The sequence below is a fragment of the Misgurnus anguillicaudatus genome, chromosome 21 (assembly GCF_027580225.2).
Source record: "Misgurnus anguillicaudatus chromosome 21, ASM2758022v2, whole genome shotgun sequence".
Taxonomy (NCBI): domain Eukaryota; kingdom Metazoa; phylum Chordata; class Actinopteri; order Cypriniformes; family Cobitidae; genus Misgurnus; species Misgurnus anguillicaudatus.
Window position 1 is genome coordinate 7401298 of NC_073357.2, and position 16203 is coordinate 7417500.

At 38.1% G+C, this 16203-nt stretch overlaps 1 protein-coding gene across 2 annotated transcripts in view; it reads left to right on the forward strand.

Moving 5' to 3' along the window:
* The first annotated feature begins 35 nt into the window (after positions 1–35).
* Positions 36–16203, forward strand: part of ubap1lb (ubiquitin associated protein 1-like b) — a 26362-nt gene continuing 10194 nt past the window's right edge. The window contains exons 1-4 of one of the 2 annotated variants that reach the window (XM_055183852.2): positions 36–161; positions 5229–5370; positions 9080–9622; positions 14210–14398. In XM_055183852.2, coding sequence (XP_055039827.2) covers positions 5239–5370; positions 9080–9622; positions 14210–14398 — 864 coding nt within the window. In that variant the 5' untranslated portion in view covers positions 36–161; positions 5229–5238. Of the gene's footprint in view, positions 162–1747; positions 5371–9079; positions 9623–14209; positions 14399–16203 lie in introns of those variants that run through there. The other variant, XM_073858966.1, reaches the window with a different exon arrangement.

Genomic DNA, 16203 nt, shown 5'->3' on the forward strand with positions numbered 1-16203 from the left:
CCTCTGGGGGTGTGACCAGGTCAGGTGAACATCCAATGAGAACGTGTTTTGTCACTGGATTAGTGGAGCAAATGTAATTAACACACATGTCTCTGTGAGGACTAAAACAACAGAGTCACTATAACACTACATAGCTCATCACTGAAACAAACAGGAGACAGGTGGGTAAACCTTTTAACTTTTTTACTCCCGATGTAGTGTTTGTAAGCATTTATAAGAGGAAAATGTAGTTTAATAGAAATACTTTTCAATACCTTGTTCTAATAACTTAAATTTCGTGTGAGTTATGTAAATGTTTATAATTTAGTGTTTTCGTAAGTTCATTTTACTTAATAAAGTACTTTGTATAGTAATAATTACATGCGACTAACCCTATAGTAAATACTCTGGTTGAATCAATACAAAATTTCTGTGACAAATATGACATCTAACGATACCGAATAGATACCGACAGTTTTGTTTTTTACTACTTTTTCAAATAATGTTAGAAGTGTAGAAATACAAACTGCAGTTCTGTTGTCATTAGCTACGTTTCCATTAAAGGGACACTGCTGTGGCATGGCTGCGACAGGCGTAGTGATGTTGTGCAGTTGCCGAAAATAGTCCCCTTGGTAACTTCCAATGGCAGGGGGCTATTTTCGGGAACTGCGTAGTGTCGTTGCGGCTGCTGCAGCCATGTTGCGGCAGCAAAGTTTTTGATTTTTACGCCGGAATGAGAGTATAGTCCTAGCCATATCTGCCTAGAAAATCGCAACTTTTAATTTTCCGTCGGCCTTAGTACACAATAGCCTCTTTCACACAGTAATTCTGGTAAATTACCATGAATTTACCAGAATGAATTTACCAGTAAATACAAAAATGTGCTGTTTACACATGCAGTGACGTTCCGTCTTTTTACCAGTGAGACATCATTCACACATCAGTATCAAAATACCAGTAAACTCGGAGGGAAAGCAGAAATTACCTGTGGCGCGCAGCCGGCGAGCTCCGTCCGTGTTGTATTTGTAAACAATGGCGGGTTATGACTTAATATCCACGGTCCGTATTTTGTTGTTTTCACATCTGTGGCAAATGGCCGCGAAGTTGCTCGTGACCAAACAAATTGCGTTAGGCGGCGTCAAACGGATCCTACGTTTGCACATTAGGCTTCACAGATGGTGTGCTAAGGACGTCGGCAATATGCCAAAGAGATGGTAAGCTGTTTTAAACAACTTTGGTGAAGAAATGTGGATGTTAACTTCAGGTGTGCTTGACATTTAAGCAGCATGTGTGTGGAAACGTCGGTAAACAGTTCGGGGGTAAACACGTCACCTGTATAAAAAACTTTCTGATTGGCCCGATCTGTCAGCGCGGTCTGATGTCGTCCGTTCTAAATGCCGGTAATCCTATATTTTTCGTTCACACATAACGCTTACCGGTAAATTACTGGTAATCGTACAACTTGTCTTACTGGTAAATTTACCGGAAAGGTTCTGTTCACACATGACCTGTTACCTGCAATTTACCAGTAAATTACCAGTAAAGACTGTATGTGTGGAAGAGACTAATGTCACTACAGAAGAGTCAAGTTTTAAATAGGAAAAATATCAAAACTTTTGGGGTTTTTTTTACCCCCAATGCTAAGCGTCTAATCAGATTTAATGGATTGTGCTAAGCTAAAAGTGGTAACGCCATACCCGGAGATTGGCTGAATGGATTCCAAAACGGTAAAAATCAAATGTTTAACTGTAAACATTGACAAAATATATTGCGAAATGACAGCACTTCCATTAACCGATGTTATGCGACTAAAACGTAATTTTGTTGTCTTGCGATAAGACGTTCCAAAAACCATGATAATGGGTGTGTTTGACTTCATATGGTGCTGCGTACGGTGATTCTGTCTTCAACCAACATACCGTGCTATATTTAATAATTTAACGCACTTTTATGCGAAAATAAACTGTTTTCATTTGCAGTGTTGAAATAAATTTCTTTTTCGAATTGCCTAAAAAACCACCTTACCCATGTACAAAAATTTTTTGGGGGATATATGAGAGTTTACGCTAAATTTTCGTGTTTCCATTGGGTGCCTTTTCAATTTGCGCAATTCGAAGGGTAATGCTATTCTCACCCAATTTAAAATAATCACACAGCATGAGTTCTGATGCGTTTTTCTGCCCATTTTGAGTGCCAGGATATAATCTGCTCTGATCATTGTCTGTTTCTAAATAATCGATTATAGGCCGATACATCGGTGCATTCCTAATGTTGTTAATTGTTATTAGTCGGTACTTAATTATATAATTACAAGGTATAGACCCTTTTACTGTTTGTACACAATGATGATGTGATAGGCAGTATATGCACGCACATCTTGGCAACGGAAATATGGCAAGAATCAACAGTGAAGCAACACAGACAGTGAAAGTTATTTTAAAAAGTTGACTTTATCAGCTTTTTCAACACAGCTCCAGATCCGTGTACTATAGATGGTTTCAGCAGTAACAACATAAACAAGTAGCTGTCGTGGTCCGCACGTAACTTCCGGTAAACTCCGCTAAGAATAAATAACAACAAAGTTCTTTAAACGTAGTTTATTTATATAACAAGCAAAAAAACAACACATAGATTACATAGGAAACACAAACATTTGTTATTTTTGACGAGGCATTCGTTCAAGAGATCAGTTTAGCAACTAGTCAGACCATTAAAAAAAACCGAATCCAGAAGTAAAGTTCGGATCCAGACGTGTATCGCGTCAGTGCACGTGCGTCTGATGAAACCGTCTATAGTGGAGTGGATAGAAGACGTTAGCAGATGGCCAAATAAAAAGTGGGTAGATACCAAATGCAACAAGAAGACATTTTGATGCTGGGAAACCGTTTTAATAAACTTTCTGAGTTGCTAACACGTTAGAACCACTGGGGAACACCACCACTTCTGTTATTTAATCACGTGCATTGTAAAAGGGTCTATAAGTCTAACCTAATAAAGCAAAATCACACAAATCAAAGCCGTGATAACAGCACGTCTGATGCACTTTTATATGCAAGTGTGATTGCATGCTTTTATACAAGAAATGCATTAAAAACTATTTTGCATTTAACTACTTTTCTATGGATTTGGGATGTGCCATTGCTAAACAAATACGAGTCTCTGTATGTTCTGGTTTTCTATCTGCACTGTTAAAAACGTCTTTTAATTGTTGTATGATTGTAGTTGAATCTCTCCTCTTGATATTTTCTTGGTTTAGACTGAATACTGTGGCTTCTTGAACTTTCCATTGTTCTGTCCTTCACATAAAGCAAAACCACTTAAGAGCTTATCAAGCATCTGGCTGGTAAGACCAACTCAATCTGAAGATCTCCAACCATCTGGTGAATAAGGTGTATAGATCAGCATGTTAGATCAGATTTGAAGCAATGAACGTCAGCAGACGGTCTGGCGTCCTGGATTTGATACTTAAGACTAAAAGTTTGAACTTAGTGTTGTGCTCACTGTTGAAGTGACCGTTTCTCATTACCATTGCAATCTGGGAAAAAACTACACCGTGGACAGGTATTTACTTATGAAAGAGCATGTGTCCGACACATCAGGTGGTGAGACGGTCAGCTGGTTGCTGATCTTTAATTCCTAATCGTCGAGTCTCTTTACGATTCTGTAACAAGTAAACAAATATAGAGGAAGTTTCAGTCATACTAAGGAAATTAGCTGTTTTCTGAAAAAACGACTTAGGGGAAAATTTTGTATTGTCTGTGATGTCATCACCATATATCCTCATAAAACAAAAGTTTCAGATTTAAAGCGGCGGTTCATCCGCAAATGGAAATTCTGTCTATTCTGTAAAACACAGAAGAAGATATTTTGATAGATGACATTCTCAAGCATACAGTAGTAGGAAAAATAAATCCTATGGAAATCAATGGGTACCATCAACTGTGTGCTTGCCACAATTGATCAAAATATCTTCTTGTGTGTTTAACAGAATAAAGAAACTCAAACACCACGTTTAAAAACAACACAAGGAAGAGTATATAATGACAATTTTCGTTTTTGGGGTACTGTTTTGTTTTGATTTTTGCAAGATGTAATATAAATCTCAGGTGTGCCCAGAATGTGGAAATTTTAGCTAAAAAAAAACACATATAGTTTATTATAGCACGTGGGTGGGAACAGAAACGCGCTGGTTTCGTGTGTGTAGCTTTAAATGCAAATTAGCTACAGCTCCTCACTTCCTTACCAACAGACAAAGAGCGCTTTCAGTATAAAATACATTTATATACGGTCTGAGACGATTGTATTTTTAGCCCCAATGGTGCTACAACATGCTAACAATCAAAAAACTTTTGAGTAACATTAAGCATTTAGTCAGTGACCATGGGCGGGGCTTTATCAGTGTGACATCACATTAACAAAAGAATCAAAATGGCATATTTAATGACAGGGTTCCCACATGTCCTTGAATCCTTGAAAGTTTTTGAATCTGGGGAAAAAAATTCAAGGCCCTGGGAAGTTTTTGAAAATAAACATGCATAGATACAGGTCATTGAAAGTGCTTGAATCTATTTTATGCAAAAAATCCATATTATTCCCTGTGTAGTGTAGGATAATATCATAAAAATTCTAGACTTTTTAAGCACACGTGTTAAACTGTTCGCTTTAAATGCTTATATCTTCTGTATGTGAATGTTGATTCATTCCAAAATGCTTTTTTGCATAATTGTTTTTGACACATGAAAACGTCTCGAGTTACGTATATAACTGTTGTTCCCTGAGAAGGGAACGAGGCGCTGCGTCTCCCTTGCCATACTTCCTGCGTCCCTTTAACGCCGTCTTTGGCAATATTTCAGATAGCGATATACTTCCTGACTCCCGCGTCACCCTGTCTTTGTCGTTAAGCCTCACCAGTAGTTGAATTGATATTCACATTCAGACACACTTACCCCTGGAGGCGTCCCCAAAGTGTCACCGCAGTGACGCAGCGCGAGTTCCTTCGAAAGGGAACTGTAACAATGTATCTTAAAAGGTAACACAATGTAACCTTGCTCCTACTTGAAATGTGTCCCCACATTTAGTCCTTGAATTTGAGGGTTATTGGACCTGAAAAGTGTGTGGGAACCCTGTAATAAAACTGCTAATAGGGATAAAAAAAAGGAGAGGGTGTGTTCACACTGCCAGCACACATTTATGTCCAAACATGGATTTTGCAAAATAGGTGCCCTTTAATTTGCTGTTTCTGTTTTCAGTTGGTGTAAAATGTCCTGTCTGGATGGGGTGTCCCTAAAAATCCCTCTTGGTTTTCTTGAGGAAGGCCAGGAGGAGTTGAAGATCATCACAGCTCCAGAAATCACTCTACCTGACTACCTGAAGATACTGCAGGACACTGAGGTCTGACATTCAACCACTAACACATACTGATGAAATCTGTAAAGTTTTTGTAAAAAGTGTCAAAATGTAAACCTGAAGCCATGACTAAAAACTTTACATTCATAAAATTTACTTTTATGCATTTGGCATATACTTTTATCCAAAGTGCATTACAAGGTATGCATTATTTTATCAGTATGTGTCTTCCATGGGTTCAAACCCAGGACCTTTTGCGCCTTTTGATCCATTCAAGTTAAATAATACATGCCACGTGCATTAGGTTTAGTGTAACTTACCAAGACCTAAATGCAGTTTTCACTGAGCGCAGTCAAGGTCACAGGAAAATACATTTGTATCATGCTTCTCATCGTAAGTGTATCCCTACAACCTCTAACCTATTCCCATCTGTCATCACAGTATCAGCGCTGTATAATCACACTGATGTATAACCTATCCAGCACGCCGGTTTTACAGTCAACATGAAGCCATGGTCCTGCTACAATGTTAAAATACAGTATGATTACGTCTCTGTAAACGCAAAAGCTTCAGTTATCTGTTTAAATGATTAGTACTGTAGATAAAATTCCCCAAAGTTTGTGTCGTATTTGCAAAGAAAACACATTGTTATCTGAGGTTATTACAATCTAATCAGAAATGAGCTCATGCGCACCTTTTATGGGTACGTCCAGAACTTAAAGTCTCCGTCATTTCTCCTACGTGTGTCCAAAAACAACATTCAGTACCTGCCCTGGAGCGTTGCACGCTTGATTTGACTTGAATGGGATAAAAGTCGTTGCGTAATATTTGGCTGGTGCATATTGTCATTTTCACATCTGTTTTGCGGTCTTCCATGATTCATAATGCGGATACAAGCAGATAAGACAAATGTTACTAATATACAGTGGGATTCTTGTAATGTTAGCTCATAACATGCATTAATTGCAAATATAGAGTCATGTGCAAAGGTTTACAGTAGAAGACCTGCAGCAGTTTGAATCTATATAAGAACAATTTCAAGCAAGTTAGCTTAAAAAAACTGCATTCATGTAAGCCTGGACCAGAAAACCAGTCACAACTATAGTAGAGCTGCATAACGATTAATCACGACTAATCGTTTGCAGAATAAAAGTTTTTGTTTACATTATATAAGTGTGTGTACTGTGTATAATAGTTATGTATATATAAATAAACACACATGCATGCATGTATATATTTAAGAAATATTTACATGTGTGTATATATATACATTTTTATATTTATATATAATTAATATTATATATAAATACCTAACATATAAATATATTTTTACTTAAAATTATACATAAATCTGTGTTTATTTATATATACGTAATTATTATACACAGTACACACACGTATATATAATGTAAACAAAAACTTTTATTCTGCAAACGATTAGTCGCGATTAATCATTATGCAGCCCTAAACTATGGGTTCATTTGTAGCAATAGCCAACAATACATTGTATGGGTCACTATTATACATTTTTTATGTAGAAAATCATTAAGGTATTAAAGGGGACATTTCACAAGGCTTTTTTAAGATGTAAAATAAATCTTTGGTGTCACCAGAGTACATATGTGAAGTTTTAGCTTAAAATCCCATATATATAGTTTATTATAACATGCTAAAATTGCCATAATTGTAATGCTGTAAATGTCAAAAATTACAGTAAATAGTAATTATAATGCTGTACGTTTTGGAAATTACCATATACAGTAATTGCAATGCTATGGGTGTGCGAAATTATCTTACACACTAGTTGTAATGCTATACGTGTGCGAAATTACCGTATGCACTAATTGTAATGCTGCACGTGTGCGAAATTACCGTATACACTAATTGCAATGCTGTGGGTGTGCAAAATTACCGTATACACTAATTGTAATGCTGCACGTGTGCGAAATTACCGTACACACTAATTTTAATGCTGCACGTGTGCGAAATTACCGTATGCACTAATTGTAATGCTGCACGTGTGCGAAATTACCGTATCTAATTGTAATGCTGCACGTGTGCGAAATTACCGTATACACTAATTGTAATGCTGCACGTGTGCGAAATTACCGTACACACTAATTTTAATGCTGTACGTGTGCGAAATTACCGTACACACTAATTGTAATGCTGCACGTGTGCGAAATTACCGTACACACTAATTGTAATGCTGTACGTGTGCAACATTACCGTACACACTAATTGTAATGCTGCACGTGTGCAAAATGACAGTATACACTAATTGTAATGCTGCACGTGTGCAAAATTACCGTATCTAATTGTAATGCTGTACGTGTGCGAAATTACCGTACACACTAATTGTTATGCTGTACGTGTGCGAAATTACCGTACACACTAATTGTAATGCTGCACGTGTGCGAAATTACCGTACATACTAATTGTAATGCTGCACGTGTGCGAAATTACAGTATATACTAATTGTAATGCTGCACATGTGCGAAATTACCATACACACTAATTGTAATGCTGCACGTGTGCGAAATTACCGTACACACTAATTGTAATGCTGCACGTGTGCGAAATTACCGTAAACACTAATTGTAATGCTGCACGTGAGCGAAATTACCGTAAACACTAATTGTAATGCTGCACGTGAGCGAAATTACCGTATACACTAATTGTAATGCTGCACGTGTGCGAAATTACCGTAAACACTAATGCTGTAATTTGCCGTTTTGGGTGTCCTTTATGAGCACGAAATGGCAGTGTCATGTTTTAATGACCTATTTTTCACATGCTTGCAGAGAATGGTTTACCAAAACTAAGTTACCGGGTTGATCTTTTTTTACATTTTCTAGGTTGATAGAAGCACTGGGGATCCAATTATAACACTTAAACATGAAAAAATCTGATTTTAATGATATATCCCCTTTTAGTAAAAATCATGGTCCATATACATTTTGTAAATATCCTACCGTAATTATATAAAAATGTAGTAATGTGTGCTCCTTAGGACTTCATTTGTACTACATTAAAGGTGATTTTTCATATTTGGATTTTTGCACCCTCGGATTCCACATAGTTGCATCTTGGCCAAATATTGTCCTATCCTAACAAACCACACATCAAAGGAAAGCTTATTTATTCAGTTTTCAGATTAATGTTTTGAAAATTGACCTTTATCGTTTTGTGGTCCATGGTCACATATTCATAGTTCTGTGTATGCGTAATTTATCTACCAATGCTTATATTTGTAGTCTGATGTTTCTAGTCTGTACACTGTTAGAAAATAAATGGTCAAAAAATGGTCCCAAGCTGTCACTGGGGCAGTACCCTTTTAACAAGTACACATTTGCACCTAATAAATTCATCAAAGGTACTAATAGTGATACCAGACATCTGTACCTAAATAAGGACCTTACCAATATAAACAGTGGTCTAGACAGACAAGGCTTGGCTAAAGCCAGGGCTAGGCCTTAGTTAAATTAAAGGAATATTCCACTTCCACATAAAATAAAATCTGATTACTAACTGACCCCCATGTCATCTTTCTTTGTTCAGTCGAGAAAAAATTAAGTTCTTGAGAAAAACATTTCAGGATTTTCTTCATATAGTGGACCTCAACAGTTTACAGTTTTAACGCAGCTTCAAAGATCTCCAAACGATCCCATCCGAGGCAAAAGTGTCTTGAAATGATCATAATTTTCCAATAATGTTTTCCTCAAAAAGTCTCTTGTGTGCTTTGATGTTACAGTACGTGTTCAGCCTGGAGAACTGGGTCCTAACGGGTCTCCAGAGCGGCTATCGAACCCTCTGTCCACGTTCTTCACGCGAGCAATCGGCCACTTGTCCACCCTACTGGATGATGTTCAGCAGTCCTCAGGAGAGCAGGTTAGCCAGCCGCTGGAGCAGTGACTTCTGGGAGCCCAACCCTCGTCCACGTAGCCGCAGTTTAAATGCGGCCCATTACCGCGCGATGAAGGACCGAGTAAAATACGCCATTTCTGATTCAGAAGATGAAGAATTTGAGGAAGATGGAGCTACTCATCATGAATGCAAACAGGGCGGAAAGAAATACTCTAGCGCTTCTGGATCATCAAATTTCCTTAAGCTGCCTTGCACTCAGCGTGAGGGGAACGTGCGACAATCTTCTCTCCGCAAGACTAACTTGCCCAAAATAAATCTTCAGAGGACCCAAAGGTCTGCTGGACATCCAAGCGTGTCCTTTATGACCTCAAACAACTGCTTGCCGTCTGAATGCATTTCTTCGCTAAGGAACAACAAAGAGACACCAAAGGTAAGACAGTCTCACATTCACCTATGTGCCACCTAAAAGTAAGTGATGTCTCGAATTATTCCATGTCTCTTCAAGTGCATTTTACATCCCATTTATACATTTGGTACACTTTTTTCAGAAAAAATGGTCACAAAATGGCCACAAGCTGTCACTGGGGCAAAAACATTAGCAGCGCGATCTCATTAATTTCAGTGGATGCCAGTGGCGGCTGGTGACTTCTTTTTTTGAAGCGCACGATGCGAAGTTCGTCACAACATGTATTTAGCCCGTCATGTGTATGGTTTGTAATTTCAAAATATGTGTTTGGCGCTTTGAGAGATTGTGTGTGCATCACGTCACGTGTCATGCCAAAATAAGTGCCTGCTGTAGACGCGTCTAAAGTCTAAAGAGTATAAAAGTGACGCTCGTGTTTGCCAGATACTTGCATAATCTCATGCGTAATCAGAGTTTACCGTTAAGAAAGTGTCTAGCGTGTATTTAGTGAACGTGAGCGTCTCTTTTATCATAAACTGTTTTGGCGCGTGTGCAGCAGGCACTTATTTTGACAAAACACGTAATGCACACAGGATCTCTCGACACGCAGGACACACATTTTGGAAAAGGGAACCACACACGTGACAATCCGAACACTTATTTTGAATTAGCGCATCCTCGGATGAGCAGTCACGAGCCGCCACTGGTGGACGCGTGGCATTTCCGGCGACACGACCGTTGGCCTCGGAAAGTGGGCGTGTCCAGCTATGGGACAAAACTGAGAACAGTTCAAGTTTATGCAAATGACGAGCGACTTTCGGGAGCGACAACCAATGAGAGTGAAGCAGTGGAGTTCACGCTATCCGTCATTTACTGAGAGTATGGTTACTTATTTGTTTATAGTTGTTTGTAGGACAACCAGAATTAGGAACACCTCCTGACGGCCTCACTGAAATAGACTAGCTACAAACATAGAGTATGAAAATAATGTTATAAACATTAAATAAACAACATAATAAACAATGTAACATTAAACACCCTAATGTACAAAATTATTTAAAGCAACACTATGTAGTTTTTTTACCTTTAAATAATGTCTCTAAAATTATTTCAGTGATAGAAGAACTTTTAACTGGACAAATTGTACTGTTGCTGCAACCTGAGCAGCCTCCTAGCTGCTACAAGCACACTCTGAAAGTGGCGGTGGAGGGTAGAGCACACAGCCCCACCCCTCCCCCTGCCTGCAGAAGAGTGTCTGATACCAGGGACTGTTGCACTTTTCAACCACATGGGGGAGCTGTAAGTCATTTTTACATGGAAACTACATAGTGTTGCTTTAAATGAAATATCAAATGCAAAGAATCACACAGGGAATTTTGGAAATGATCTTTTACCATTTTCACCGTTAAAAGTATATATAAAGAGTTTGTTTTAACTCTGTTTTTAAATTTTTGACAAAACATGTTTATTATTATGTTATCATGTTTTTATTGTGTTTTTTTAATTATGAAGGCTTAAATCAAAACAAACCAACTGCAGTTTCATATGAACCAAACTCTTCATACACTGTTAGACTTAACTGTAATTTCTACAGTTACTTGCCACAAAATGCCCAGTAAAATACCATCATTTTCTTTTCCAGTTCATTAATGTAATATGCATTGCATTAAGGGCTCGTTATAGTCGTGTGTAGGCCCTACGGCGTAGCCGCGACGGCGTAGGTTTCGCGTCTGTTGTCATTTATACTTTTGCGTCGACGCGCAAACACGCGCGCAGGCCGCTGGTAGGCAGTAGCCACGCGGGTAACCACAGTAGCAGAGCTAACGCCAAAGAAGAAGAAGCTTTGCAAGTTAAGCCACAAACGAAGAAGAAACAGCAACTTGTTGTGTATAATTTGAGAAGACCAGCAATGATGGATGTAAATAAACAGCGACTTTTTTAGCTACGGCGTAGAACCTACGCACCACTATAAATCGCCCTTTATGGGTATTAACATTTAATTTACAGTTATTTACTGTATGTTTTGAATTTACAGTAGACTGCTCTAAAGCAACAGCAGTAGTGCTACTGTAGTTGCATAAAATAGTGTTATAAAAGCATATAAAATGGAAAAATAAAATATATATACGAAATTAAATACATTTTATTTGTTATGCTTTTAGCAGTGAAGCAAATTTCAAAATTGTAATTGTTTTTCAGCAGTGTAAATAATATATTGAGAATTGTACATAGAAACAAGAAAGGGATTATGGATAAATGCTTGACTGTCAGATTTGAATTTGACCTCAAGACTTCAAAACACTAGTGACGCCAAGATTTCGCTCTTCTGAGTGTCGGGAGAGTGACTACTTGGGTAGTGTAACGAGTAACTTTTATCAAGTGACTCTGTGGCACTGTGTTAGTGTTACGGACCTACGGCACAGTCGACCCGGTTTCGATTCCCCTTCAAGGCAATATATCTTTTAAAACTAGGTTACAGTAAGGGTATTATACTGTAAAATGGAACTGCGGAAAAGGCATCATACTGTAAAAAACATGTACAGTTATGGTACTGTAATGGGGCAGTTACAGCATAAATACAATAAAAAGTCTAACAGTGTATGTATAATACTATTAAATATTATAGGTATTTTCACCATAAAATATTCTAGAATTCACACTTTTTACTTTCAAAACCCTGCATTTTATTTTTACATTTTACCGTAAAATTAAATGTAAGGTTTTGTTAAATCGGTTACAGTTTTAATTGTATATGTCAAGTTTTTTTCACAGTTAACAGGTTTTTACCGTAGCATGTTAACATTTTTCTTCCGTTAAATTATGGACAATTTTTAAAGAAGAATTTATCCAGACTGTAGAAACTGAGCTTTACATTTACCATATATGGCAACCATTATTGCCATATGATAAAGAAAATCACTGTACATTACCGCATTTTTCATCTTGTGCAATCGTTAATCATTTGGGTCCAGTTCTGATCCAACATTACTTTATTATGTACAAACACAGACAATCCATCTCCAGTCAACTCTTTCTCTATTTTCATTTAATCTAATTATGAAATCTTTTGCATGTTGGTAAAGTTTAAAATTCAATAATCTTTGCAATTGTTTGATGCCCCAAACGTTTGTCCTTAGAAGGCTTAAACTTTTATGCCTCCAATAAGACCATAAAAGTATTTTAATCGCTTTTAAGCAAGAAGCCTTGAACATTTTCCATACAGGTTCATTGAAAATACTAATGCTGAAAGGGATTTTGACGCACTGCATGAGCATCTTCATTCACATTTGAGACATGAATGAATTCTCAGAAGGACTTCTTTCACATTTCTATGATGTCTCAGAAGATGAAGCAGCTAATAATAGCTGGTGTTAAGTCTTTTCCTGGAATCTTCCCAATTCGTCTGGATTAGTAGGCGGAAGTACCCGGTGAATGTCTTTCTCAGCAAAGTTACGATTTAAGGTTACGCCTGTGCTGACAGTCTAATCCGGCATGTTATTCGTGTCCATGACATCATCTCCCACTCATGACCATGTTAAACATGGCAAGGCGCTTGTACTTTTTTATTATAGTTACATTTTTGTTAACATGAAAGGGTAAAATAATTAAGTCTAAACACCATATGTTAGAAATTTTCAGTTTTTTGAGAAAAACATTCCAGGATTTTTCTCCATATAGTGTACTTCATTTAAACCCAACAGTTTGAAGGTCCAAATTGCAGGACCTTCAAATCTAAATGATCCCAACCGAGGCATAAGGGTCTTATCTAGCAAAACGATCATCATTTTCGCCAAAAAATTAACCATTCTTGCACTACTACTAGCCTTGTGATACGCTAGCATGAGCTTGAATTCTTCACATCGAAAGGTCAACTCATGATGTATGTGAAACTACCGCTCCTGTGCTTAAAAGTGTTGATAAAGAGGACTGTTCAGAAGTTGTTGTATGTGGAATGATAATAATTCATGTCTTTGTGTCAGTATATTGTTTAAAATGGTCCCTACGTGTGCGTTTTGCATACGTCTTGCGTGACCTTTCGACAAGACTATATAATGCGTAAGGTTGTGTTTGCGCAAGTAGATGTAATTGAAAAGTACATATTTTTTATTTTGTTTTCACTAGATAAGACCCTTATGTCCTTATGTTGGGATCGTTTAGAGCCTATTAAAGGTGGTTTAAAACTGCATTTTACCTATACCAATCTACATTAAGTTTACAACTCCATACTATTTTTATTTCAACAATTTTAGGAGAAACATCTGACACTAAGTTGATACTTGAATACTCCATCAAATCTCCTGAGCTATACAACTATCTATTAAGCAATAACATTTTCCCTGGGTCAGTAAAGTGCATTAGTGACCCCAAGGTTATGGGTTTGAACCCAGGGAATGACACATTTTGACAAACTGAATACTTTAAATCTCCTATAAGCCACTCTTGGATACAGACATCTGCCAAATGAGTCTCTACGCATTTTAAAACTTTGATATGAAGCCAAAGTCAAACGGTTTACCAATGACAGTGTGTTTTTCATTCTCAATTTTCTCAGTATTGTGTTTCCTGCCCTCATCTCTCAAGGGTATTCTGACCCACTGTTGTTGTTTTTTCCAGCCCCAGGGTTCACCGGCCCCATCACGACCACTTAATTCCCACGCTGCTGCCCTGGACTGTTCTGTCGAGCTGCTCTCCGCTCTCAGCCCGGAAGAGAGGGAGCTGCTGTCGGCCATAACCGAGCGGGGTTACCCTCTCCGGACCGCCATCATCGCCCTGCAGAAGACGGGCCAGCAGAGCCCAGAGCAGGTCAGTGAGGACGGGGATAGATTACAAGCTTTCTCGTGAAACAGGAACTGTGATTAGTACCGGGGTTCGAAGCGTAATGTTGAGACTCTCTCGGCTGACTCAATGATCGTACGCCATTTCATCTAGCAGATTTCTTTTTAACTAAATATGAAATTAAACTGTACTATACATACAGCGAATGTTTCATCCTGACAGGAGGGAATGGCCCGCAATAAACAGGGGTGCACATCGCATGCGCGATTAAAATAAAAATCGCTTTTTCGTACCAACGTTGCTGGAATTTTGTAACATATGGTGCTTTTCCATTGCATAGTCCCCCATGGATCAGCTCACTTCACTTTGGCTTCGTGTTTAGTACCACTTCAGAGTGGTAGGGATTATAGGCATATCGTTATATTTGCGATGCCTACTGCTGTGACATCATACACGTAATAGCGTCTGCCACAAAATCAAAATTGACCACCACAAATAGATGTTTGCACTAGGGCTGGGTATCGATTTAGATGTTCCAGATCGATTCAATTTCGATTCACAAGCTATCGATTCCATTTCGATTCTTGATTCAATTCTCGGTTCCGGTTCTCAGGTCAGTTTTTATACTCGATTCTCGATTCAACTCAATGAATATAAATTTTATTACAAATATTATTAATAAAAAATAACAGCAAACATAAGTTTACAAGTGGGTTATTAATAAAAAGAAATTAAAAGCCACAACACTATCGTTGTCGTCTTGCTTGCGAAATCTAAAATGCTTCCATACCTCTTCCTTTTTATGTGAAGGTGGCATCAATGTCGATGAAGCACCTGAAACCGCCATTTTAAGCTCTGAATGAAAGAATGACAGGTTCCTTGGTAACATCGCACAAGGCAAAAAAGAGGGTGACATCTAGTGAAGAAGACTAGTAATTTGATTAACGTTAATCTTACGTTTAATGTTTGCACAAAAAAAAAAAAAAACGATTCTGCTCTTTGAGAATCGATTCTGAATCGACCACGTTTAAAAAACGATTAATCGGAAAATTGATTTTTTTGCCCAGCCCTAGTTTGCACATTGCATTTATCACAAACACCCATGGCGCTGAGCCTCATGGTTTACAAAAATGCCGTGCGCGCTACCTGTGCGTCGCAGATTTTCCGCCACAACCCCCAAGTCAGGGAAACACAGATGTGGTGTTCCTGATTCTCAGCCTGTAGATGTTTTTTCACCACTTAAAGGGAGTTTGGGAACTTACAGCAAAGCACAGAGGCACGCACGAAGGTAAAGCTAATCTTGTGTTTAGCATGACGCTCATCGCGATTCTCTCAGACCAATCAGTGATCTACAGTGTTTTCACGTCACATTTTAGTATCAGCTCAGCTCGCTTGGAACATCAACCGAAGTGGTACTAAAAGAAGTGTCGGGGACTACGTACTGCACCCAGTGGAAAAGCCCCCAAAAGTAAGCTGACCCAAACCGTGGGGGTACTATGCAATGGAAAAGTGCCAATAGTTGCCTAATTTACTGCAACATAAGTTATTTCTCCCTGCACCATTGGTAAGATAATTAATATGTGTTGTTGCTATCAGCTGGGGACTATTTTTGGGCATTGCGTAATATCATTGCGCATGCTGCACCCATGTTACTGCAGCAAAGTCCTTGATTATTACGCCAAAATGAGAGTATAGTTCCTAGCCGTATCGGCCTACAAAATCGCAACTTTTAATTTTCCGACAGTTTTAGTACAGGATGTAACTACAGAAGAGTCAAGTTTTAAATAAGAAAAATATCGAAACTCTTTGGTTCTTTTTAGCACGATGCTAAT